The 27,776-nt window shown below is 44.5% G+C and overlaps 1 protein-coding gene across 1 annotated transcript; it reads left to right on the forward strand.

The window, feature by feature from the left end:
* Positions 1-1,372: 1,372 nt before the first annotated feature.
* Positions 1,373-26,874, forward strand: LOC127923124 (wolframin-like; the record flags this gene model as incomplete). Its single annotated transcript, XM_052507053.1, has 11 exons — positions 1,373-1,538; positions 9,336-9,448; positions 10,667-10,830; positions 11,937-12,174; positions 14,945-15,130; positions 19,311-19,427; positions 20,673-21,056; positions 23,244-23,330; positions 24,263-24,406; positions 24,582-24,703; positions 24,878-26,874. Coding segments are annotated over 10 exons (1,701 nt in total), but the record flags the coding sequence as incomplete, so codon positions are not given.
* Positions 26,875-27,776: the final 902 nt, after the last annotated feature.

Consider the following 27,776-nt stretch of genomic DNA (forward strand, 5'->3'; position numbering starts at 1 on the left):
ACTCTACTCAAACTAACATTACCCTCTACTCTACTCTACTCTACTCAAACTAACATTACCCTCTCCTCTCCTCTCCTCAAACTAACATTACCCTCTCCTCTCCTCTAACTAACATTACCCTCTCCTCTCCTCTCCTCTCCTCTCCTCTCGTCTCGTCTCGTCTCCTCTACTCTACTCTCCTCAAACTAACATTACCCTCTACTCTACTCTACTCAAACTAACATTACCCTCTCCTCTCCTCTCCTCAAACTAACATTACCCTCTACTCTACTCTACTCAAACTAACATTACCCTCTACTCTACTCAAACTAACATTACCCTCTCCTCTCCTCTCCTCTAACTAACATTACCCTCTCCTCTCCTCTAACTAACATTACCCTCTCCTCTCCTCTAACTAACATTACCCTCTCCTCTCCTCTAACTAACATTACCCTCTCCTCTCCTCTAACTAACATTACCCTCTCCTCTCCTCTAACTAACATTACCCTCTCCTCTCCTCTCCTCTAACTAACATTACCCTCTCCTCTCCTCTCCTCTCGTCTCGTCTCGTCTCGTCTACTCTACTCTACTCTACTCTACTCTACTCTACTCTACTCTACTCTCCTCAAACTAACATTACCCTCTACTCTACTCTACTCAAACTAACATTACCCTCTACTCTACTCAAACTAACATTACCCTCTCCTCTCCTCTCCTCAAACTAACATTACCCTCTCCTCTCCTCTAACTAACATTACCCTCTCCTCTCCTCTAACTAACATTACCCTCTCCTCTCCTCTAACTAACATTACCCTCTCCTCTCCTCTCCTCTCGTCTCGTCTCGTCTCGTCTACTCTACTCTACTCTACTCTACTCTACTCTACTCTACTCTCCTCAAACTAACATTACCCTCTACTCTACTCTACTCAAACTAACATTACCCTCTCCTCTCCTCAAACTAACATTACCCTCTCCTCTCCTCTCCTCAAACTAACATTACCCTCTCCTCTCCTCTCCTTTCCTTTCCTTTCCTCTCCTCTCCTTTCCTCTCCTCTCCTCTCCTCTCCTCTCCTCTCCTCTCCTCTCCTCTCCTCTCCTCTCCTCTCCTCTCCTTTCCTTTCCTTTCCTTTCCTCTCCTCTCCTCTCCTCTCCTCTCCTCTCCTCTCCCTCTCCTCTCTCCTCTCCTCTCCTCTCCTCTCCTCTCCTCTCCTCTCCCTCTCCTCTCCTCTCCTCTCCTCTCCTCTCCTCTCCTCTCCTTTCCTTTCCTCTCCTCTCCTCTCCTCTCCTCTCCTCTCCTCTCCTCTCCTCTCCTCTCCTCTCCTCTCCTCTCCTTAAAACTAACATTACACTCTTCTCTTATCTTCTTCTTTGTCTTCCTCCTCCTCCTCTCCAGGCGTGGGAGAACTTCAGTGCCCTAACAACCCTGCTGACCAGGTTTGAGCCTGGCCTGGACGTGGAGCAAGCAGAGTCTAACTTCGGCTGGAACAATCTAGAACCCTACCTCTACTTCCTGATATCGGTGTTCTTCATCGTCTTCTCCTTCCCCGTCGCTGATAAAGGTGTGTGTGTGTAGTGTGTGTAGTGTGTGTGTAGTGTGTGTAGTGTGTGTGTGTGTGTAGTGTGTAGTGTGTCTATAAGAGGCTCACCAGTGTGTCTGTGATATAGGGTGTGTGTGTAGTGTGTGTGTGTAGTGTGTCTATAAGAGGCTCACCAGTGTGTCTGTGCTATAGGGTGTGTGTGTAGTGTGTGTGTGTAGTGTGTCTATAAGAGGCTCACCAGTGTGTCTGTGCTATAGGGTGTGTGTGTGTGTGTGTGTGTAGTGTGTGTGTGTGTGTAGTGTGTCTAAGAGGCTCACCAGTGTGTCTGTGCTATAGGGTGTGTGTGTAGTGTGTCTATAAGAGGCTCACCAGTGTGTCTGTGCTATAGGGTGTGTGTGTAGTGTGTCTATAAGAGGCTCACCAGTGTGTCTGTGCTATAGGGTGTGTGTGTAGTGTGTCTATAAGAGGCTAACCAGTGTGTCTGTGCTATAGGGTGTGTGTGTAGTGTGTGTGTGTGTAGTGTGTCTATAAGAGGCTAACCAGTGTGTCTGTGCTATAGGGTGTGTGTGTAGTGTGTCTATAAGAGGCTAACCAGTGTGTCTGTGCTATAGGGTGTGTGTGTAGTGTGTGTGTGTGTGTAGTGTGTCTATAAGAGGCTAACCAGTGTGTCTGTGCTATAGGGTGTGTGTGTAGTGTGTGTGTAGTGTGTGTGTGTAGTGTGTCTATAAGAGGCTCACCAGTGTGTCTGTGCTATAGGGTGTGTGTGTAGTGTGTCTATAAGAGGCTAACCAGTGTGTCTGTGCTATAGGGTGTGTGTGTAGTGTGTGTGTGTAGTGTGTCTATAAGAGGCTCACCAGTGTGTCTGTGCTATAGGGTGTGTGTGTAGTGTGTCTATAAGAGGCTCACCAGTGTGTCTGTGCTATAGGGTGTAGTGTAGTGTGTGTGTAGTGTGTGTAGTGTGTGTGTGTAGTGTGTCTATAAGAGGCTCACCAGTGTGTCTGTGCTATAGGGTGTGTGTGTAGTGTGTCTATAAGAGGCTCACCAGTGTGTCTGTGCTATAGGGTGTGTGTGTAGTGTGTCTATAAGAGGCTCACCAGTGTGTCTGTGCTATAGGGTGTGTGTGTAGTGTGTCTATAAGAGGCTAACCAGTGTGTCTGTGCTATAGGGTGTGTGTGTAGTGTGTCTATAAGAGGCTCACCAGTGTGTCTGTGCTATAGGGTGTGTGTGTAGTGTGTCTATAAGAGGCTCACCAGTGTGTCTGTGCTATAGGGTGTGTGTGTAGTGTGTCTATAAGAGGCTAACCAGTGTGTCTGTGCTATAGGGTGTGTGTGTAGTGTGTCTATAAGAGGCTAACCAGTGTGTCTGTGCTATAGGGTGTGTGTGTAGTGTGTCTATAAGAGGCTCACCAGTGTGTCTGTGCTATAGGGTGTGTGTGTAGTGTGTCTATAAGAGGCTCACCAGTGTGTCTGTGCTATAGGGTGTGTGTGTAGTGTGTAGTGTGTGTAGTGTGTCTATAAGAGGCTCACCAGTGTGTCTGTGCTATAGGGTGTGTGTGTAGTGTGTCTATAAGAGGCTAACCAGTGTGTCTGTGCTATAGGGTGTGTGTGTAGTGTGTCTATAACCAGTGTGTCTGTGCTATAGGGTGTGTGTGTAGTGTGTCTATAACCAGTGTGTCTGTGCTATAGGGTGTGTGTGTAGTGTGTCTATAACCAGTGTGTCTGTGCTATAGGGTGTGTGTGTAGTGTGTCTATAACCAGTGTGTCTGTGCTATAGGGTGTGTGTGTAGTGTGTCTATAACCAGTGTGTCTGTGCTATAGGGTGTGTGTGTGTGTGTGTGTGTGTGTAACCAGTGTGTCTGTGCTATAGGGTGTGTGTGTGTGTGTGTAACCAGTGTGTCTGTGCTATAGGGTGTGTGTAGTGTGTGTGTGTGTGTAACCAGTGTGTCTGTGCTATAGGGTGTGTGTAGTGTGTGTGTGTGTGTAACCAGTGTGTCTGTGCTATAGGGTGTGTGTAGTGTGTGTGTGTGTGTAACCAGTGTGTCTGTGCTATAGGGTGTGTGTGTGTGTGTGTGTGTGTAACCAGTGTGTCTGTGCTATAGGGTGTGTGTGTAGTGTGTCTATAACCAGTGTGTCTGTGCTATAGGGTGTGTGTGTAGTGTGTCTATAACCAGTGTGTCTGTGCTATAGGGTGTGTGTGTGTGTGTGTGTGTGTGTGTGTGTGTAACCAGTGTGTCTGTGCTATAGGGTGTGTGTGTGTAGTGTGTCTATAACCAGTGTGTCTGTGCTATAGGGTGTGTGTGTAGTGTGTCTATAACCAGTGTGTCTGTGCTATAGGGTGTGTGTGTAGTGTGTCTATAACCAGTGTGTCTGTGCTATAGGGTGTGTGTGTGTGTGTGTGTGTGTGTAACCAGTGTGTCTGTGCTATAGGGTGTGTGTAGTGTGTGTGTGTGTGTGTAACCAGTGTGTCTGTGCTATAGGGTGTGTGTGTGTGTGTGTGTAGTGTGTCTATAACCAGTGTGTCTGTGCTATAGGGTGTGTGTGTGTGTGTAACCAGTGTGTCTGTGCTATAGGGTGTGTGTGTAGTGTGTCTATAACCAGTGTGTCTGTGCTATAGGGTGTGTGTGTAGTGTGTCTATAACCAGTATGTCTGTGCTATAGGGTGTGTGTGTAGTGTGTCTATAACCAGTGTGTCTGTGCTATAGGGTGTGTGTGTGTAGTGTGTCTATAAGAGGCTCACCAGTGTGTCTGTGCTATAGGGTGTGTGTGTAGTGTGTGTGTGTGTAGTGTGTGTGTAGTGTGTCTATAACCAGTGTGTCTGTGCTATAGGGTGTGTGTGTGTGTGTGTGTGTGTGTGTGTGTGTGTAACCAGTGTGTCTGTGCTATAGGGTGTGTGTAGTGTGTGTGTAGTGTGTCTATAACCAGTGTGTCTGTGCTATAGGGTGTGTGTGTAGTGTGTCTATAACCAGTGTGTCTGTGCTATAGGGTGTGTGTGTAGTGTGTCTATAACCAGTGTGTCTGTGCTATAGGGTGTGTGTGTAGTGTGTCTATAACCAGTGTGTCTGTGCTATAGGGTGTGTGTGTAGTGTGTCTATAACCAGTGTGTCTGTGCTATAGGGTGTGTGTGTAGTGTGTCTATAACCAGTGTGTCTGTGCTATAGGGTGTGTGTGTAGTGTGTCTATAACCAGTGTGTCTGTGCTATAGGGTGTGTGTGTAGTGTGTCTATAACCAGTGTGTCTGTGCTATAGGGTGTGTGTGTAGTGTGTCTATAACCAGTGTGTCTGTGCTATAGGGTGTGTGTGTAGTGTGTCTATAACCAGTGTGTCTGTGCTATAGGGTGTGTGTAGTGTGTCTATAACCAGTGTGTCTGTGCTATAGGGTGGATCCCCTGTGTAGTGTGTCTATAACCAGTGTGTCTGTGCTATAGGGTGTGTGTAGTGTGTCTATAACCAGTGTGTCTGTGCTATAGGGTGTGTGTAGTGTGTGTGTAGTGTGTCTATAACCAGTGTGTCTGTGCTATAGGGTGGATCCCCTGCGTAGTGTGTCTATAACCAGTGTGTCTGTGCTATAGGGTGTGTGTGTAGTGTGTCTATAACCAGTGTGTCTGTGCTATAGGGTGGATCCCCTGCGTAGTGTGTCTATAACCAGTGTGTCTGTGCTATAGGGTGTGTGTGTAGTGTGTCTATAACCAGTGTGTCTGTGCTATAGGGTGTGTGTGTAGTGTGTCTATAACCAGTGTGTCTGTGCTATAGGGTGTGTGTGTAGTGTGTCTATAACCAGTGTGTCTGTGCTATAGGGTGTGTAGTGTGTCTATAACCAGTGTGTCTGTGCTATAGGGTGTGTGTAGTGTGTGTGTAGTGTGTCTATAACCAGTGTGTCTGTGCTATAGGGTGGATCCCCTGCGTAGTGTGTCTATAACCAGTGTGTCTGTGCTATAGGGTGTGTGTGTAGTGTGTCTATAACCAGTGTGTCTGTGCTATAGGGTGTGTGTAGTGTGTGTGTAGTGTGTCTATAACCAGTGTGTCTGTGCTATAGGGTGGATCCCCTGCGTAGTGTGTCTATAACCAGTGTGTCTGTGCTATAGGGTGTGTGTGTAGTGTGTCTATAACCAGTGTGTCTGTGCTATAGGGTGGATCCCCTGCGTAGTGTGTCTATAACCAGTGTGTCTGTGCTATAGGGTGTGTGTGTAGTGTGTCTATAACCAGTGTGTCTGTGCTATAGGGTGTGTGTAGTGTGTGTGTAGTGTGTCTATAACCAGTGTGTCTGTGCTATAGGGTGGATCCCTGTGTAGTGTGTCTATAACCAGTGTGTCTGTGCTATAGGGTGTGTGTGTAGTGTGTCCATAACCAGTGTGTCTGTGCTATAGGGTGGATCCCTGTGTAGTGTGTCTATAACCAGTGTGTCTGTGCTATAGGGTGTGTGTGTAGTGTGTCTATAACCAGTGTGTCTGTGCTATAGGGTGTGTGTGTAGTGTGTCTATAACCAGTGTGTCTGTGCTATAGGGTGGATCCCCTGTGTAGTGTGTCTATAACCAGTGTGTCTGTGCTATAGGGTGTGTGTGTAGTGTGTCTATAACCAGTGTGTCTGTGCTATAGGGTGTGTGTGTAGTGTGTCTATAACCAGTGTGTCTGTGCTATAGGGTGGATCCCCTGTGTAGTGTGTCTATAACCAGTGTGTCTGTGCTATAGGGTGTGTGTGTAGTGTGTCTATAACCAGTGTGTCTGTGCTATAGGGTGTGTGTGTAGTGTGTCTATAACCAGTGTGTCTGTGCTATAGGGTGTGTGTGTAGTGTGTCTATAAGAGGCTAACCAGTGTGTCTGTGCTATAGGGTGTGTGTAGTGTGTGTGTAGTGTGTCTATAACCAGTGTGTCTGTGCTATAGGGTGGATCCCCTGTGTAGTGTGTCTATAACCAGTGTGTCTGTGCTATAGGGTGTGTGTGTAGTGTGTCTATAACCAGTGTGTCTGTGCTATAGGGTGTGTGTGTAGTGTGTCTATAACCAGTGTGTCTGTGCTATAGGGTGTGTGTGTAGTGTGTCTATAACCAGTGTGTCTGTGCTATAGGGTGTGTGTGTAGTGTGTCTATAACCAGTGTGTCTGTGCTATAGGGTGTGTGTGTAGTGTGTCTATAACCAGTGTGTCTGTGCTATAGGGTGTGTGTGTAGTGTGTCTATAACCAGTGTGTCTGTGCTATAGGGTGGATCCCCTGTGTAGTGTGTCTATAACCAGTGTGTCTGTGCTATAGGGTGTGTGTAGTGTGTGTGTAGTGTGTCTATAACCAGTGTGTCTGTGCTATAGGGTGTGTGTGTAGTGTGTCTATAACCAGTGTGTCTGTGCTATAGGGTGTGTGTGTAGTGTGTCTATAACCAGTGTGTCTGTGCTATAGGGTGGATCCCCTGTGTAGTGTGTCTATAACCAGTGTGTCTGTGCTATAGGGTGTGTGTGTAGTGTGTCTATAACCAGTGTGTCTGTGCTATAGGGTGTGTGTGTAGTGTGTCTATAACCAGTGTGTCTGTGCTATAGGGTGTGTGTGTAGTGTGTCTATAACCAGTGTGTCTGTGCTATAGGGTGTGTGTGTAGTGTGTCTATAACCAGTGTGTCTGTGCTATAGGGTGTGTGTGTAGTGTGTCTATAACCAGTGTGTCTGTGCTATAGGGTGTGTGTGTAGTGTGTCTATAACCAGTGTGTCTGTGCTATAGGGTGTGTGTGTAGTGTGTCTATAACCAGTGTGTCTGTGCTATAGGGTGTGTGTGTAGTGTGTCTATAACCAGTGTGTCTGTGCTATAGGGTGTGTGTGTAGTGTGTCTATAACCAGTGTGTCTGTGCTATAGGGTGTGTGTGTAGTGTGTCTATAACCAGTGTGTCTGTGCTATAGGGTGTGTGTGTAGTGTGTCTATAACCAGTGTGTCTGTGCTATAGGGTGTGTGTGTAGTGTGTCTATAACCAGTGTGTCTGTGCTATAGGGTGTGTGTGTAGTGTGTCTATAACCAGTGTGTCTGTGCTATAGGGTGTGTGTGTAGTGTGTCTATAACCAGTGTGTCTGTGCTATAGGGTGTGTGTGTAGTGTGTCTATAACCAGTGTGTCTGTGCTATAGGGTGTGTGTGTAGTGTGTCTATAACCAGTGTGTCTGTGCTATAGGGTGTGTGTGTAGTGTGTCTATAACCAGTGTGTCTGTGCTATAGGGTGGATCCCCTGTGTAGTGTGTCTATAACCAGTGTGTCTGTGCTATAGGGTGTGTGTGTAGTGTGTCTATAACCAGTGTGTCTGTGCTATAGGGTGTGTGTGTAGTGTGTCTATAACCAGTGTGTCTGTGCTATAGGGTGTGTGTGTAGTGTGTCTATAACCAGTGTGTCTGTGCTATAGGGTGTGTGTGTAGTGTGTCTATAACCAGTGTGTCTGTGCTATAGGGTGTGTGTGTAGTGTGTCTATAACCAGTGTGTCTGTGCTATAGGGTGTGTGTGTAGTGTGTCTATAACCAGTGTGTCTGTGCTATAGGGTGTGTGTGTAGTGTGTCTATAAGAGGCTCACCAGTGTGTCTGTGCTATAGGGTGTGTGTGTAGTGTGTCTATAACCAGTGTGTCTGTGCTATAGGGTGTGTGTGTAGTGTGTCTATAACCAGTGTGTCTGTGCTATAGGGTGTGTGTGTAGTGTGTCTATAACCAGTGTGTCTGTGCTATAGGGTGGATCCCCTGTGTAGTGTGTCTATAACCAGTGTGTCTGTGCTATAGGGTGTGTGTGTAGTGTGTCTATAACCAGTGTGTCTGTGCTATAGGGTGGATCCCCTGTGTAGTGTGTCTATAACCAGTGTGTCTGTGCTATAGGGTGTGTGTGTAGTGTGTCTATAACCAGTGTGTCTGTGCTATAGGGTGTGATCCCCTGTGTAGTGTGTCTATAACCAGTGTGTCTGTGCTATAGGGTGTGTGTGTAGTGTGTCTATAACCAGTGTGTCTGTGCTATAGGGTGTGTGTGTGTAGTGTGTCTATAACCAGTGTGTCTGTGCTATAGGGTGTGTGTGTAGTGTGTCTATAACCAGTGTGTCTGTGCTATAGGGTGTGTGTGTAGTGTGTCTATAACCAGTGTGTCTGTGCTATAGGGTGTGTGTGTAGTGTGTCTATAACCAGTGTGTCTGTGCTATAGGGTGTGTGTGTAGTGTGTCTATAACCAGTGTGTCTGTGCTATAGGGTGTGTGTGTAGTGTGTCTATAACCAGTGTGTCTGTGCTATAGGGTGTGTGTGTAGTGTGTCTATAACCAGTGTGTCTGTGCTATAGGGTGTGTGTGTAGTGTGTCTATAACCAGTGTGTCTGTGCTATAGGGTGTGTGTGTAGTGTGTCTATAACCAGTGTGTCTGTGCTATAGGGTGTGTGTGTAGTGTGTCTATAACCAGTGTGTCTGTGCTATAGGGTGTGTGTGTAGTGTGTCTATAACCAGTGTGTCTGTGCTATAGGGTGTGTGTGTAGTGTGTCTATAACCAGTGTGTCTGTGCTATAGGGTGTGTGTGTAGTGTGTCTATAACCAGTGTGTCTGTGCTATAGGGTGTGTGTGTGTAGTGTGTGTGTGTAGTGTGTCTATAACCAGTGTGTCTGTGCTATAGGGTGGATCCCCTGTGTAGTGTGTCTATAACCAGTGTGTCTGTGCTATAGGGTGTGTGTGTAGTGTGTCTATAACCAGTGTGTCTGTGCTATAGGGTGTGTGTGTAGTGTGTCTATAACCAGTGTGTCTGTGCTATAGGGTGGATCCCCTGTGTAGTGTGTCTATAACCAGTGTGTCTGTGCTATAGGGTGTGTGTGTAGTGTGTCTATAACCAGTGTGTCTGTGCTATAGGGTGGATCCCCTGCTCAGAGCTGTCCACGATAGCCATCTTGTTCACGGTGGTCAGCTACAAGAGCCTGAGTCCCTCCGGCGCCACCTACGCCAAACGGGCGCTTATCACTGAGGTCAGACACAGGCCAAACGGCACCCTATTCCTATATAGTGCACTACTTTAGACCAGAGCCCTATTCCCTATATAGTGCACTACTTTAGACCAGAGCCCTATTCCCTATATAGTGCACTACTAGTGACCAGAGTCCTATTCCCTATATAGGCACTCTAATCCCTATATACTAGTGACCAGAGTCCTATTCCCTATATAGTGCACTACTTTAGACCAGAGCCCTATTCCCTATATAATGAACTACTAGTGACCAGAGCCCTATTCCCTATATAGTGAACTACTAGTGACCAGAGCCCTATTCCCTATATAGTGCACTACTTTAGACCAGAGCCCTATAGCACCGTATTCCCTATATAGTGCACTACTTTAAACCAGAGCCCAAATCCCTATATAGTGAACTACTAGTGACCAGAGCCCTATTCCCTATATAGTGCACTAGTTTAGACCAGAGCCCTATTCCCTATATAGTGCACTACTAGTGACCAGAGCCCTATTCCCTATATAGTGCACTAGTTTAGACCAGAGCCCTATTCCCTATATAGTGCACTAGTTTAGACCAGAGCCCTATAGCACCGTATTCCCTATATAGTGCACTAGTTTAGACCAGAGCCCTATTCCCTATATAGTGCACTAGTTTAGACCAGAGCCCTATTCCCTATATAGTGCACTACTAGTGACCAGAGCCCTATTCCCTATATAGTGCACTAGTTTAGACCAGAGCCCTATTCCCTATATAGTGCACTAGTTTAGACCAGAGCCCTATTCCCTATATAGTGCACTAGTTTAGACCAGAGCCATATAGCACCGTATTCCCTATATAGTGCACTAGTTTAGACCAGAGCCCTATTCCCTATATAGTGCACTACTTTCGACCAGAGACCATATATATTATAACACTATTCCCTATATAGTGCACTAGTTTAGACCAGAGCACTATTCCCTATATAGTGCACTACTAGTGACCAGAGCCCTATTCCCTATATAGTGCACTAGTTTAGACCAGAGCCCTATTCCCTATATAGTGCACTAGTTTAGACCAGAGCCCTATTCCCTATATAGTGCACTAGTTTAGACCAGAGCCCTATAGCACCGTATTCCCTATATAGTGCACTAGTTTAGACCAGAGCCCTATTCCCTATATAGTGCACTACTTTCGACCAGAGACCATATATATTATAACACATATTACTGCTGGTCCGATGTCTGGTTCTGTCTGTAGGTGGCAACGTCTTTGTGTTCACTGACCAGTCTCCTGCCCCAGAGTGCTGTTCTGCTGAGGATGCTGAGCCACACCTTCACTACCCTGCCACTAGGGGACTCAGTGGTGATGAAGATCAGTCTGCCCTGCCTGCTAGACCTCTACCTCTACTACCTGTTCTTTAGGTCAGTACCTCTACCTCTACTACCTGTTCTACAGGTCAGTACCTCTACCTCTACTTCCTGTTCTACAGGTCAGTACCTCTACCTCTACTTCCTGTTCTACAGGTCAGTACCTCTACCTCTACTTCCTGTTCTACAGGTCAGTACCTCTACCTCTACTTCCTGTTCTACAGGTCAGTACCTCTACCTCTACTTCCTGTTCTACAGGTCAGTACCTCTACCTCTACTTCCTGTTCTACAGGTCAGTACCTCTACCTCTACTTCCTGTTCTACAGGTCAGTACCTCTACCTCTACTTCCTGTTCTACAGGTCAGTACCTCTACCTCTACTTCCTGTTCTTCAGGTCAGTACCTCTACTTCCTGTTCTACAGGTCAGTACCTCTACCTCTACTTCCTGTTCTACAGGTCAGTACCTCTACCTCTACTTCCTGTTCTACAGGTCAGTACCTCTACCTCTACGTCCTGTTCTTCAGGTCAGTACCTCTACTTCCTGTTCTTCAGGTCAGTACCTCTACCTCTACTTCCTACTCTACAGTTCAGTACCTCTACCTCTACTTCCTACTCTAGAGTTCAGTACCTCTACTTCCTACTCTACAGTTCAGTACCTCTACTTCCTGTTCTACAGGTCAGTACCTCTACCTCTACTTCCTGTTCTACAGGTGAGCACAATGGAATATGGCGTTAGTTAGCCTAGCGGCTGGACTCTTGGTCCATCAACCAAAAGGTAGCTGGATCGAATCCCTGAGCTGACAAGTTGAAAAATCTGTCGATGTGCCCTTGGGCAAGGCATCCCTACCTGCTCCTGGAAGTCTCTCCTGAATGTCTGCTAAGTGGAAAATAGATACATGGAGTCACATCTGATGTGTGTTCGACGAGGGCAAGGTTCCCATGTGAGCTTTCTACTCCATATAGGAAGAGTAGCGAAGTCATTTTCCGTTAGAATGTTGTCGCTGAAAAGCCTAAGTCATCCAGGCCAAAATATGCTGTTTGCAGCTTCACTGTAACATGTTGGTTTCTCATCCCCCCTCTCTCCTCCCTCTCCTCTCCTCTCCTCACCATCCCTACACCCCCCTCTCCTCTCCTCCCCTCTCCCCCCTCTCCTCCCCCAGTATGGCTAGGCAGCGTGGTTTCCGTGGGACCTACTGTTTCCTGGTCCCCTACTTGGTCTGCTTCCTGTGGTGTGAGTTCTCTGTGGTGCTGCTCCAAAACTCTTCTCCCGTGGGGCTCATCCGGACCTGCGTTGGCTACTTCCTGTTCCTGTTTGCCTTGCCCGTGCTGGCCGTGGGGCTGGCCGCCATGGTCCTCATCCAGCTGGTCAAATGGTTCCTGGAGCTGGAGCTCACCAAGGTGATGATTGGTCGGCAGTTTTAAAGAGACATGCACGCAGTACATACAGTTTAAAAACACGATGGGGATTGTTTCTGTTGTGTTCCCATGGCGATACCATAACTTATTGTTGTGTTCCCACGGCGATACCATAACTTATTGTTGTGTTCCCATGGCGATACCATAACTTATTGTTGTGTTCCCACGGCGATACCATAACTTATTGTTGTGTTCCCATGGCGATACCATAACTTATTGTTGTGTTCCCATGGCGATACCATCACTTATTGTTGTGTTCCCATGGCGATACCATAACTTATTGTTGTGTTCCCATGGCGATACCATAACTTTATTGTCCATTTGCATTTGTTTCATTTAGTGAGGTCAGTTTACAAAATACACAAATCAACACACTATAATACCACTATAATACCACTATAATACCACTATAATACCACTATAACACCACTATAATACCACTATAACACCACAATGTCACTATAATACCACTATAATACCACTATAATACCACAATGTCACTATAATACCACTATAACACCACTATAATACCACTATAACACCACAATGTCACTATAATACCACTATAACACCACTATAATACCACAATGTCACTATAATACCACTATAATACCACTATAATACCACTATAATACCACTATAATACCACTATAATACCACAATGTCACTATAATACCACTATAATACCACTGTAATACCACTATAATACCACTGTAATACCACTATAATACCACAATGTCACGAATGCCACTATAATACCACAATGTCACTATGACACCACTATAATACCACTATAATACCACTATAATACCACTATAATGCCACTATGATACCACTATAATACCACTATAATACCACTATAATATCACAATGTCACTATAATACCACTAATATCATTATAATACCACTATAATATCACTATAATACCACTATAATATCATTATAATACCACTATAATACCACTATAATACCACTATAATATCACTATAATACCACTATAATACCACTATAATACCACTAATATCATTATAATACCACTATAATACCACTATAATACCACTATAATATCACTATAATACCACTATAATATCACTATAATACCACTATCACCACTATAACACCACTATAACACCACTATAACACCACTATAATACCACTATAACACCACTATAACACCACTATAACACCACTATAACACCACTATAACACCACTATAACACCACTATAATACCACTATAATACCACTATCACCACTATAACACCACTATAACACCACTATAACACCACTATAACACCACTATAACACCACTATAACACCACTATAACACCACTATAACACCACTATAACACCACTATAACACCACTATAACACCACTATAACACCACTATAACACCACTATAACACCATTATAACACCACTATAACACCACTATAACACCACTATAACACCACTATAACACCACTATAACACCACTGTAACACCACTATAACACCACTATAATACCACTATAACACCACTATAACACCACTATAATACCACTATAACACCACTATAACACCACTATAACACCACTATAACACCACTATAACACCACTATAACACCACTATAACACCACTATAATACCACTATAATACCACTATAATACCACTATAATACCACTATAATACCACTATAATACCACTAATATCATTATAATACCACTATAATACCACTATAATACCACTATAATATCACTATAATACCACTATAATATCACTATAATACCACTATAACACCACTATAACACCACTATAACACCACTATAACACCACTATAACACCACTATAACACCACTATAACACCACTATAATACCACTATAATACCACTATAACACCACTATAACACCACTATAACACCACTGTAACACCACTATAACACCACTATAACACCACTATAATACCACTATAACACCACTATAACACCACTATAATACCACTATAATACCACTATAATACCACTATAATACCACTATAACACCACTATAGCACCACTATATCACCACTATAACACCACTATAACACCATTATAACACCACTATAACACCACTATAACACCACTATAATACCACTATAACACCACTATAACACCACTATAATACCACTATAACACCACTATAACACCACTATAACACCATTATAACACCACTATAATACCACTATAACACCACTATAACACCACTATAACACCACTATAACACCACTATAACACCACTATAACACCATTATAACACCACTATAACACCACTATAACACCACTATAACACCACTATAACACCACTATAACACCACTATAACACCACTATAACACCATTATAACACCACTATAACACCACTGTAATACCACTATGACACCACTATAACACCACTATAACACCACTATGTGTTGTTCTGTCAGATGATTGTGACGCTGGCTGTGTGTGCGGTGCCTCTATAATACCACTATGACACCACTATAACACCACTATAATACCACTATAACACCACTATAACACCACTATAACACCACTATAACACCACTATAACACCACTATAACACCACTATAACACCACTATAACACCACTATAATACCACTATAACACCACTATAATACCACTATAACACCACTATAACACCACTATAACACCACTATAACACCACTATAACACCACTATAACACCACTATAACACCACTATAACACCACTATAACACCACTATGTGTTGTTCTGTCAGATGATTGTGACGCTGGCTGTGTGTGCGGTGCCGGTGACACTGAGGCTGTGGACGCGCTTCAGCCTGTCTCTCATGGACGTGTTCCACTCCATGTCTCAACGCGGCGCCGTCAAGCTCATCCTGTGCTGCGTCACCATGGTGATGCTGTTCTTCTGGATGTACGTGTACCACTCTGAGGGACTGCAGGTAAAGAGGAAGAAGGGGGAGACGGGTTAATTCTATGAATATTCCAAAGGGGGAGGTGCCTTATGAATCCCTTTGGGTTTTCACTTTTCTCTTGTCTTTTTTTACAACCCCTCATCACATTGTTTTGTATTTCCTTGTGTGCAAATAAATAATACAGTAATTTAAAAATACATAAAATGTGGGGGGGGGGGAGCAAGACATAAAGTGAGCTCTAAAAGTATTGGAACAGTGACACATTTTAGATTTTTCTGACTCTGTACTCCAGCACTTCAGATTTGAAATATGCTAATATTATTTCAAGGTTAAAGGTCAGACTGTCAGCTTTAATTCAACGGTATTTTTCATCCATATCGGGTGAAACGTTTAGAAATTACAGCACTATTTGTACAAAGTCCGCCCCATTTTTAGGAGACCAAAAGTATTGTGATAAATTCACTTATGTGTATTTTAAGTAGTAAAAAGTGTAGTATTTGGTCCCATATTGCTAGAACTTTTTAATTTTAATTTTACCAGGCAAGTCAGTTAAGAACATATTCTTATTTTCAATGACGGCCTAGGAACAGTGGGTTAACTGCCTTTTCAGGAGCAGAACGACAGATTTGTACCTTGTCAGCTCGGGGGTTTGAACTCGCAACCTTCCGGTTACTAGTCCAACGCTCTAACCACTAGGCTACGCTGCCGCCCCAACTTGTGACTCTACAAACTTGTTGGATACATTTGATGTTTGTTTTTAGTTGTGTTTCAGATGATTTAGTGCCCAATAGAAATGAATGGTGAATAATGTATTGTGTCATTTTGGAGTCACTTTTATTGTACATGAGAATAGACTATGTTTCCAAACCGTCTACATGAATGTGGACGCATCCATGATCTCAGATAATCATGAATAAATCGTGAATAACGATGAGAAAGTTACAGACACAAATATCCTACCCCCAAAACATGCTAACCTCTCACCATTACTGGAGAGGTTAGCATTTTAGGGGGGATAGGATATTTGTGTAACCATGGTAGCATCAACATTATTCACAAATCATTTAGGACTCTGCGTAACCATGGTAGCATCAACATTATTCACAAATCATTTAGGACTCTCCGTAACCATGGTAGCATCAACATTATTCACAAATCATTTAGGACTCTGCGTAACCATGGTAGCATCAACATTATTCACAAATCATTTAGGACTCTCCGTAACCATGGTAGCATCAACATTATTCACAAATCATTTAGGACTTTCCGTAACCATGGTAGCACCAACATTATTCACAAATCATTTAGGACTCTCCGTAACCATGGTAGCATCAACATTATTCACAAATCATTTAGGACTCTCAGTAACCATAGTAGCACCAACATTATTCACAAATCATGTAGGACTCTCCGTAACCATGGTAGCATCGACATTATTCACAAATTGTATTAGGACTCTCCGTAACCATGGTAGCATCAACATTATTCACAAATCATTTAGGACTCTCCGTAACCATGGTAGCACCAACATTATTCACAAATCATTTAGGACTCTGCGTAACCATGGTAGCATCAACATTATTCACAAATCATTTAGGACTCTCCGTAACCATGGTAGCATCAACATTATTCACAAATCATTTAGGACTCTGCGTAACCATGGTAGCACCAACATTATTCACAAATCATTTAGGACTCTCCGTAACCATGGTAGCACCAACATTATTTACCATAAATTATTTACCATACATTTTTATCGGGCACTAAATAATCTGAAACACAACTAAAAAAACAAACTGCAAATGTATCCAACACGTTTTGTGGAGTCACAAGCTTGATGTAGTCATTACGTGCTAGGAAGATGGGAGCAAATACTACACTTTGTACTACATTAATACACATATAATGCATTTTCCCAATACTACACTTTGTACTACATTAATACACATATAAGTGCATTTTCCCAATGCTTTTGTTCCCCTAAAATGGGGGAGACTATGTGCAAAAATTACTGTAATTTGGAAACTGTTCACCCTTAAATTAAATCTGACAGTATATGCACTTTGACCTCTTAGTCATTGTATAATTTCAAATCCAAAGTGCTGGAGTACAGAGACAAAACAACAAAAGTGTTGGGACAGTAACATGTGTAACAGTCCCCAATAATGTGGGAGCTCATTCTATTGCAGTTATGTGAATGTATCACAATGTATGACCCTAACTGGGGCTGTACTTGGCTTTGTACTGGATGGTAACTGGGGCTGTACTTGGCTTTGTACTGGATGGTAACTGGGGCTGTACTTGGCTTTGTACTGGATGGGATGGTAACTGGGGCTGTACTTGGCTTTGTACTGGATGGGATGGTAACTGGGGCTGTACTTGGCTTTGTACTGGATGGGATGGTAACTGGGGCTGTACTTGGCTTTGTACTGGATGGGACCGTAACTGGGGCTGTACTTGGCTTTGTACTGGATGGGACCGTAACTGGGGCTGTACTTGGCTTTGTACTGGATGGGATGGTCAGAGCTATGTCACAGAAAAACACAGCCACTTTTCCAGCCAAAGAGTGGAGTCACAAAAATCAGAAATAGAGATGGAATTGATCACTAACCTTTGATGATCTTCATCAGATGACACTCATAGGACTTCATGTTACACAATACATGTACAGTAGAGCAAAAAGTATTTAGTCAGCCACCAATTGTGCAAGTTCTCCCACTTAAAAAGATGAGAGAGGCCTGTAATTTTCATCATCGGTACACTTCAACTATGACAGACAAAATAAGACAAAAATTACCAAAAAGTTATATTTTGGTTTCATCTGACCATATGACATTCTCCCAATCTTTTTCTGGATCATCCAAATGCTCTCTAGCAAACTTCAGATGGGCCTGGACATGTACTGGCTTAAGCAGGGGGACACGTCTGGCACTGCAGGATTTGAGTCCCTGGCGGCGTAGTGTGTTACTGATGGTAGGCTTTGTTACTTTGGTCCCAGCTCTCTGCAGGTCACTGGGATTTTTGCTCACTGTTCTTGTGATCATTTTGACCCCACGGGGTGTGATCTTACGTGGAGCCACAGATCGAGGGCGATTATCAGTGGTCTTGTATGTCTTCCATTTCCTAATAATTGCTCCCACAGTTTATTTCTTCAAACCAAGCTGATTCAGTCTTCCCAGCCTGGTGTAGGTCTACAATTTTGTTTGATCTTCATCAGAATGCACTCCCAGGAATCCCAGTTCCACAATAAATGTTTGATTTGTTCGATAATGTCCATCGTTTATGTCCAATTAGCTACTCTTGTTAGCACGTTTGGTAAACAAATACAAAGTCACAAAGCGCGTTCACTAGGAGCAGACAAAATGTCAAAAGAGTTCCATTACAGTCCGTAGAAACATGTCAAACAAAGTATAGAATCAATCTTTAGAATGTTTTTAACATAAATCTTCAATAATGTTCCAACCGGAGAATTCCTTTGTCTTCAGAAAAGAAATGGAGCACGAGCTACCTCTCATGTGCCCTGAACAGGAAGTTAACCCGCTGTTCCTAGGCCATCATTGAAAATAAGAATTTGTTCTTAACTGACTTGCCTAGTTAAATAAAGGTTAAAAAAAAATCTAAAATAAATTGTGAATGCGCGTGACCAGCTCATGGCAGACCACTGACTCAAACAGCCCTTATGAGCCCCTCCTTTACAATAGAAGCCTCAAACAAGGTTCTAAAGACTGTTGACATCTAGTGGAAGCCTTAGGAAGTGCAACATGACCAATATCCCACTGTATCTTCAATAGGGGCTGAATTGAAAATTGACCAACCTCAGATTTCCCACTTCCTGGTTGGATTTTTTCTCAGATTTCCCACTTCCTGGTTGGATTTTTTTCTCAGATTTCCCACTTCCTGGTTGGATTTTTTCTCTGGTTTTTGCCTGCCATATGAGTTCTGTTATAATCACAGACATCATTCAAACAGTTTTAGAAACTTCAGAGTGTTTTCTATCCACATATACTAATACTATGCATATATTAGCAACTGTTTACTCTGGGCACCTCTGGGCACCTTATTCATCCAAGCTACTCAATACTGCCCCCAGCCATAAGTAGTTAATTAAATGTCATATTTAATTTGTCGTATTTGATTTAGTTACATATTTGATGTAATTGTATTTAACCTTTAGTTGTATTGAATGAAATGCAATGTTGATGTTTAGGGGTATAACTCTACGTTGACCTGGAGACAGTACGGGCAGCTGTGTGGTCCTCCTGCCTGGAAGGTGAAAGGTGTGGCTCAGACACAGATCTTCTGTACACACCTGGACGGACACCAGGTACATCACTTAAACACTCTGACACCAGGTACACTCTGACACCAGGTACACTCTGACACCAGGTACACACTGACACCAGGTGCACTCTGACACCAGGTACACTCTGACACCAGGTACACTCTGACACCAGGTACATAACTTAAACACTGACACCAGGTGCACTCTGACACCAGGTACATTACTTAAACACTCTGACACCAGGTACACTCTGACACCAGGTACACTCTGACACCAGGTACATCACTTAAACACTGACACCAGGTGCACTCTGACACCAGGTACATTACTTAAACACTCTGACACCAGGTACACTCTGACACCAGGTACACTCTGACACCAGGTACACTCTGACACCAGGTACACTCTGACACCAGGTACATCACTTAAACACTGACACCAGGTACACTCTGACACCAGGTACACTCTGACACCAGGTACACTCTGACACCAGGTACATCACTTAAACACTCTGACACCAGGTACACTCTGACACCAGGTACACTCTGACACCAGGTACACTCTGACACCAGGTACATCACTTAAACACTGACACCAGGTACACTCTGACACCAGGTACACTCTGACACCAGGTACACTCTGACACCAGGTACACTCTGACACCAGGTACACTCTGACACCAGGTACATCACTTAAACACTCTGACACCAGGTACACTCTGACACCAGGTACACTCTGACACCAGGTACATTACTTAAACACTCTGACACCAGGTACACTCTGACACCAGGTACATCACTTAAACACTGACACCAGGTACACTCTGACACCAGGTACATTACTTAAACACTCTGACACCAGGTACATCACTTAAACACTGACACCAGGTACACTCTGACACCAGGTACACTCTGACACCAGGTACACTCTGACACCAGGTACATAACTTAAACACTCGGACACCAGGTACATTACTTAAACACTCTGACACCAGGTACACTCTGACACCAGGTACACTCTGACACCAGGTACACTCTGACACCAGGTGCACTCTGACACCAGGTACACTCTGACACCAGGTACACTCTGACACCAGGTACACTCTGACACCAGGTACACTCTGACACCAGGTACACTCTGACACCAGGTACACTCTGACACCAGGTACACTCTGACACCAGGTACATCACTTAAACACTCTGACACCAGCTATACTGTATGTAAAGGGGATATTGTGCCATTTTCAACAAAACCTTTTTAATTTTTTTATTTTAAAATCATTTCCAGGTGACGTGGACCGGGAGGTTCAGGCAGGTGCGCGTAGCGGAAACTGAGAACGGAGCCCAGTCCGTCATCAACCTGCTTCCGGTGTTCATGGGAGATTGGTTACGCTGTCTTTACGGAGAGACCTATCCTAAATGTGACCCGCTGCGGAACAACTCCACCAACGCCTCCACATCCTCAACGGCAGACTCCAACACCCCCGACGCCACGGCAACCGTCGCTAATGCTAACCTCACCGCCGCCGACTACGCCAACGCCACGGTGCTTGGCGTTGCCGTGCCGACGGCCGTCCTCCTCCGGCAGCAGGAAGAGGAGGAGCTGTGTGTGATTAAGGCTTTGGCCAAACACACGTGTCACGTGAAGCGATACGACAGCTATGTGTTGGAGGTAAGAGATACAGGCAACGTTTACGTTTTTTAGCCTGGCTTTTACATTGACATTTTTAGTCATTTAACAGACGCTCTTTGCCGGAGCGACTTAGTGTATATTGTTTTCGTCCTTTTTCGTACTGGTCACCCGCCGGATTCAAACTCACTTCCTGGTGTTGCAAGCTTCATGTTCTACCCGCTGGATCCCAAGGGACCAGTAATAGTTGTAGATATACTCTGTTCTACCCGCTGGGCCCCATGGGACCAGTAATAGTTGTAGATATACTCTGTTCTACCCGCTGGGCCCCGAGGGACCAGTAATAGTTGTAGATATACTCTGTTCTACCCGCTGGGCCCCATGGGACCAGTAATAGTTGTAGATATACTCTGTTCTACCCGCTGGGCCCCAACGGACCAGTAATAGTTGTAGATATACTCTGTTCTACCCTCTGGGCCCCAAGGGACCAGTAATAGTTGTAGATATACTCTGTTCTACCCGCTGAGCCCCATGGGACCAGTAATAGTTGTAGATATACTCTGTTCTACCCTCTGGGCCCCACGGGACCAGTAATAGTTGTAGATATACTCTGTTCTACCCGCTGAGCCCCAAGGGACCAGTAATAGTTGTAGATATACTCTGTTCTACCCGCTGGGCCCCATGGGACCAGTAATAGTTGTAGATATACTCTGTTCTACCCGCTGGGCCCCGAGGGACCAGTAATAGTTGTAGATATACTCTGTTCTACCCGCTGGGCCCCAAGGGACCAGTAATAGTTGTAGATATACTCTGTTCTACCCGCTGGGCCCCAAGGGACCAGTAATAGTTGTAGATATACTCTGTTCTACCCGCTGGGCCCCAACGGACCAGTAATAGTTGTAGATATACTCTGTTCTACCCTCTGGGCCCCAAGGGACCAGTAATAGTTGTAGATATACTCTGTTCTACCCGCTGGGCCCCATGGGACCAGTAATAGTTGTAGATATACTCTGTTCTACCCGCTGGGCCCCGAGGGACCAGTAATAGTTGTAGATATACTCTGTTCTACCCTCTGGGCCCCAAGGGACCAGTAATAGTTGTAGATATACTCTGTTCTACCTGCTGGGCCCCAAGGGACCAGTAATAGTTGTAGATATACTCTGTTCTACCCGCTGGGCCCCAAGGGACCAGTAATAGTTGTAGATATACTCTGTTCTACCCGCTGGGCCCCAACGGACCAGTAATAGTTGTAGATATACTCTGTTCTACCTGCTGGGCCCCAAGGGACCAGTAATAGTTGTAGATATACTCTGTTCTACCCGCTGGGCCCCAAGGGACCAGTAATAGTTGTAGATATACTCTGTTCTACCCGCTGGGCCCCAAGGGACCAGTAATAGTTGTAGATATACTCTGTTCTACCCGCTGGGCCCCAAGGGACCAGTAATAGTTGTAGATATACTCTGTTCTACCCGCTGGGCCCCAAGGGACCAGTAATAGTTGTAGATATACTCTGTTCTACCCGCTGGGCCCCAAGGGACCAGTAATAGTTGTAGATATACTCTGTTCTACCCGCTGGGCCCCATGGGACCAGTAATAGTTGTAGATATACTCTGTTCTACCCGCTGGGCCCCAACGGACCAGTAATAGTTGTAGATATACTCTGTTCTACCCTCTGGGCCCCAAGGGACCAGTAATAGTTGTAGATATACTCTGTTCTACCCGCTGGGCCCCATGGGACCAGTAATAGTTGTAGATATACTCTGTTCTACCCCCTGGGCCCCAACGGACCAGTAACAGTTGTAGATATACTCTGTTCTACCCCCTGGGCCCCAAGGGACCAGTAATAGTTGTAGATATACTCTGTTCTACCCGCTGAGCCCCAAGGGACCAGTAATAGTTGTAGATATACTCTGTTCTACCCTCTGGGCCCCAAGGGACCAGTAATAGTTGTAGATATACTCTGTTCTACCTGCTGGGCCCCATGGGACCAGTAATAGTTGTAGATATACTCTGTTCTACCTGCTGGGCCCCAAGGGTCCGGGGCCTTTATTCAGTTTAGTTAGTAACTTTAGTAATTTAGTTGTAGATATACTCTCTGTTTTATGATCTGTTATTTTTCCACTTTTACTTTTTTTAAACTTTTTTCATTTTATTGTTTTAATGTAAAGTGTGATTTTTAAAAATATATATATTTTTATGTACGTTAATCAAATTTTGATTTGATTTGAGGTGGGCGTGGGGATGCCCGAGGAAGACGGGATTCCAGAGGACCGGGCCAGAGACATCAAACTGGTGGCCAGTCACGAGTTCAGACAGGTAAACCCTGTTCCTTTAGGTACTCACATAACCCTTTTCCTTTAGGTACTCACAGAGCCCTGTTCCTTTAGGTACTCACAGAACCCTGTTCCTTTAGGTACTCACAGAACCCTGTTCCTTTAGGTACTCACAGAACCCTGTTCCTTTAGGTACTCACAGAACCCTGTTCCTTTAGGTACTCACAGAACCCTGTTCCTTTAGGTACTCACAGAACCCTGTTCCTTTAGGTACTCACAGAACCCTGTTCCTTTAGGTACTCATAGAACCCTGTTCCTTTAGGTACTCACAGAACCCTGTTCCTTTAGGTACTCACAGAACCCTGTTCCTTTAGGTACTCACAGAACCCTGTTCCTTTAGGTACTCATAGAACCCTGTTCCTTTAGGTACTCACAGAACCCTGTTCCTTTAGGTACTCATAGAACCCTGTTCCTTTAGGTACTCACAGAACCCTTTTCCTTTAGGTACTCACAGAACCCTGTTCCTTTAGGTACTCACAGAACCCTGTTCCTTTAGGTACTCACAGAACCCTGTTCCTTTAGGTACTCACAGAACCCTGTTCCTTTAGGTACTCACAGAACCCTGTTCCTTTAGGTACTCATAGAACCCTGTTCTAACGATGATCATTATTAACCTATTGCTGTTGTCCAAAGCCATGTATTGACAGAGTTTGGCCTTTTCATAGTGCATAACCCTCACTGTCCTTACACTCTAAATACACAACTCTGTTGTTATCTCGGTGTTCTCATTAAATAACTTTACATTAAAATTATTAATAACCTATTTAAAAAACTGGGGTCTCCCGAATGTAAAATGTATGCATGCATTTGCTAAAAGGCCAAAATTATTATCCTAAATTATGAAGCTGTTGGTGGTGTCTAGGTGTTGCTGCTATTATGATTATCCTAAATGATGAAGCTGTTGGTGTTGTCTAGGTGTTGCTGCGCCTGCAGCCCGGCAGCCTGGTGGAGTTCAGCACTACGTTGGAGGGTCGTCTGGGGGGCCAGGTCCCGTCCTTCGAGCTGAAGGCCATCTACTGTCTGGACTGTGACTCCTCCCTTCTGACCGCTGCCAGACAGGTAACATATAGTCCCATTTAGCAGATAATTCTATCCGGGAGACACTTAGTCATGCTCGCATACATTTTACACATGGGAGGCCCCCGGGAATCAAACCCACTATCCTAGCTTTGGCAAGCTCCTGTTGCAACTGCCTTACCGAGGACCATGTGTCTCTGTACTTTCCTCTCTGCAGGTGAAGATGGAGAGAGACTGGAGACGGACCACCCTCAACTCCGTCAAGTTCGCCTTCGACTTCTTCTTCTCTCCCTTCCTCTCGGCACGTATCGACGTGTGACAGGACGAGAAAGGAGAGAGGTGTTGTGACAGGACGAGAAAGGAGAGAGATGTTGTGACAGGACGAGAAAGGAGAGAGATGTTGTGACAGGACGAGAAAGGAGAGAGATGTTGTGACAGGACGAGAAAGGAGAGAGATGTTGTGACAGGACGAGAAAGGAGAGAGGTGTTGTGACAGGACGAGAAAGGAGAGAGATGTTGTGACAGGACGAGAAAGGAGAGAGATGTTGTGACAGGACGAGAAAGGAGAGAGATGTTGTGACAGGACGAGAAAGGAGAGAGATGTTGTGACAGGACGAGAAAGGAGAGAGATGTTGTGACAGGACGAGAAAGGAGAGAGATGTTGTGACAGGACGAGAAAGGAGAGAGATGTTGTGACAGGACGAGAAAGGAGAGAGATGTTGTGACAGGACGAGAAAGGAGAGAGGTGTTGTGACGGGGTGAAAAATACAAAGAAGCTGGAATGTTTTAATGTGTATAATAGTTTGTCTTGGACCTTGTCTCTTCCCCCGTTCCTGTCCTTAAGGATCAACGTGTGACCAACTAGTGGTGGAAGAGACAGTGGCAGCCATTTTTCAAAATGGACTCAGGGGGAAAAATAGGAAATGGATAAATGAAGGAATTCAATTCAATTCAATTCAATTCAATACAACTTCATTTGTAGAGCAACTTAGTAATTTAATGGGATGGGTTGATGGACAGATGGACGGAGGTGTGAAAAGGGGCCTGTCTCTGGTTGGAACACCCGAAGGGACCGGTTGCTACAGTTACACACAGTTGCTGCTGTTCTCTTCTGGAAGCCATTTTGTATTTTTATTTTTTTTTCCCCCCAAGAGGTGGCTCGTTACCACGGCAACAACTTCTACTCGGTCACCGGATACATTCACTGCACTGTTCTTGCAACTGGTAATTTTTTCACGAGGTGGCTCGTTACCACGGCAACGAGCTGCGGTTAAGCGTTTTTTTTTTAACGACGGGAATGGATGGTTGGTGTCAGATTGTATCTAATCGGGCAGAAACACCCGGAGGGCTGAAATCAAACGAGGAAGTGGGTAAATCTGTAAACTGCATTAACCTGAATGTATTTCCACTGGCGCTGTCGTTTCTCAGTGGGAAACGGTTCACAAATAGCCAGAGTGGTCTTTTTAAAATGGGGATAACTGAAGGAAGACCCCAGGGAATCATGGTGAATGAAGATTTCAGAGGAACAGCCCTTTCAAATATAGTATTAAGAGTTGTGTATTTAACTCTTAGGAACACACTGATGGCTTGTGTATGTAGAATATGTAGAATATCTATGTATCTATATAGTACTACAACTATGTATGTATGTATGTATGTATGTATGTATGTATGTATGTATGTACAGTGCCTTGCGAAAGTATTCGGCCCCCTTGAACTTTGCAACCTTTTGCCACATTTCAGGCTTCAAACATAAAGATATAAAACTGTATTTTTTTGTGAAGAATCAAAAACAAGTGGGACACAATCATGAAGTGGAACGACATTTATTGGATATTTCAAACTTTTTTAACAAATCAAAAACTGAAAAATTGGGCGTGCAAAATTATTCAGCTGTCCGTTAGCCCCGAGTCTCAGTTTCACTGTCGGTTCCACTCAGTCACAGCTTAGGTTTGTGTTTTGTAGTTTTGGCCCCGTTCACACTCAGGTTCTGCCAACTGATCTACAACACATTGGACACAATGGTTGTGATCTGATTTGTTTTTTTGTGATGCAATGAAGAGTGTGTTGCAGATCCATTGAGCGGTGTCTCCACACGCTTGTGTAGTTTATTTCTGTGCAGAAAAACTCTGATACAACTGGCATCCCAACCGTTGTGCCAAATGTGTTGTACGTCAGTTGTATACGGCGCCACTGTCACGACTTCCGCCGAAGTCGGTCTCTCCTAGTTCGGGCGGCGTTCGACATCACCGGCCTTCTAGCCATCGCCGATCCACCTTTTTGATTTTCCATTTGTTTTGTCTTGTCTTCCCTCACACCTGGTTTCAATTCCATCAATTACATGTTGTGTATTTAACCCTCTGTCCCCCCACCCCATGTCCTTGTCCGGTATTGTTGATTGTAAGAGTTTGTGCACGTTATGTCTGGTGTGCGAAGGGTTTCGTCCCCGTTGTATTTATTTATTGTTTTTGTTCACTGTGATTTGTATAATTAAACTACTCCGTTGGAACACAGTCTTTGCTCTCCTGACTTCTCTGACGCACCTCACTACGCACCTCACTACGCACCTCACTACGCACCTCACTACGCACCTCACTACGCCTTTCAGCCACTGTGGTCTGGCTTCTGCTTTGCTTGCTCTTGGTCTAGGCTGGGTTACTGTAAAGCTCTTTCATTAGGGTCTAGGCTGGGTTACTGTAAAGCTCTTCCATTAGGGTCTAGGCTGGGTTACTGTAAAGCTCTTCCATTAGGGTCTAGGCTGGGTTACTGTAAAGCTCTTTCATTAGGGTCTAGGCCGGGTTACTGTAAAGCTCTTTCATTAGGGTCTAGGCTGGGTTACTGTAAATCTCTTCCATTAGGGTCTCGGCTGGGTTACTGTAAAGCTCTTCCATTAGGGTCTAGGCCGGGTTACTGTAAAACTCTTTATTTAGGGTCTAGGCTGGGTTACTGTAAATCTCTTCCATTAGGGTCTAGGCTGGTTTACTGTAAAGCTCTTCCATTAGGGTCTAGGCTGGTTTACCGTAAAGCTCTTCCATTAGGGTCTAGGCTGGGTTACTGTAAAGCTCTTTATTTAGGGTCTAGGCTGGGTTACTGTAAATCTCTTCCATTAGGGTCTCGGCTGGGTTACTGTAAAGCTCTTCCATTAGGGTCTAGGCCGGGTTACTGTAAAGCTCTTTCATTAGGGTCTAGGCTGGGTTACCGTAAAGCTCTTCCATTAGGGTTTAGGCTGGGTTACTGTAAAGCTCTTTCATTAGGGTCTAGGCTGGTTTACCGTAAAGCTCTTCCATTAGGGTCTAGGCTGGGTTACTGTAAAGCTCTTTCATTAGGGTCTAGGCTGGGTTACTGTAAAGCTCTTTCATTAGGGTCTAGGCTGGGTTTACTGTAAAGCTCTTCCATTAGGGTCTAGGCTGGT

Source organism: Oncorhynchus keta, unplaced genomic scaffold (genome assembly GCF_023373465.1).
Source record: "Oncorhynchus keta strain PuntledgeMale-10-30-2019 unplaced genomic scaffold, Oket_V2 Un_contig_28473_pilon_pilon, whole genome shotgun sequence".
In the NCBI taxonomy this organism is placed as follows: Eukaryota; Metazoa; Chordata; class Actinopteri; order Salmoniformes; family Salmonidae; genus Oncorhynchus; species Oncorhynchus keta.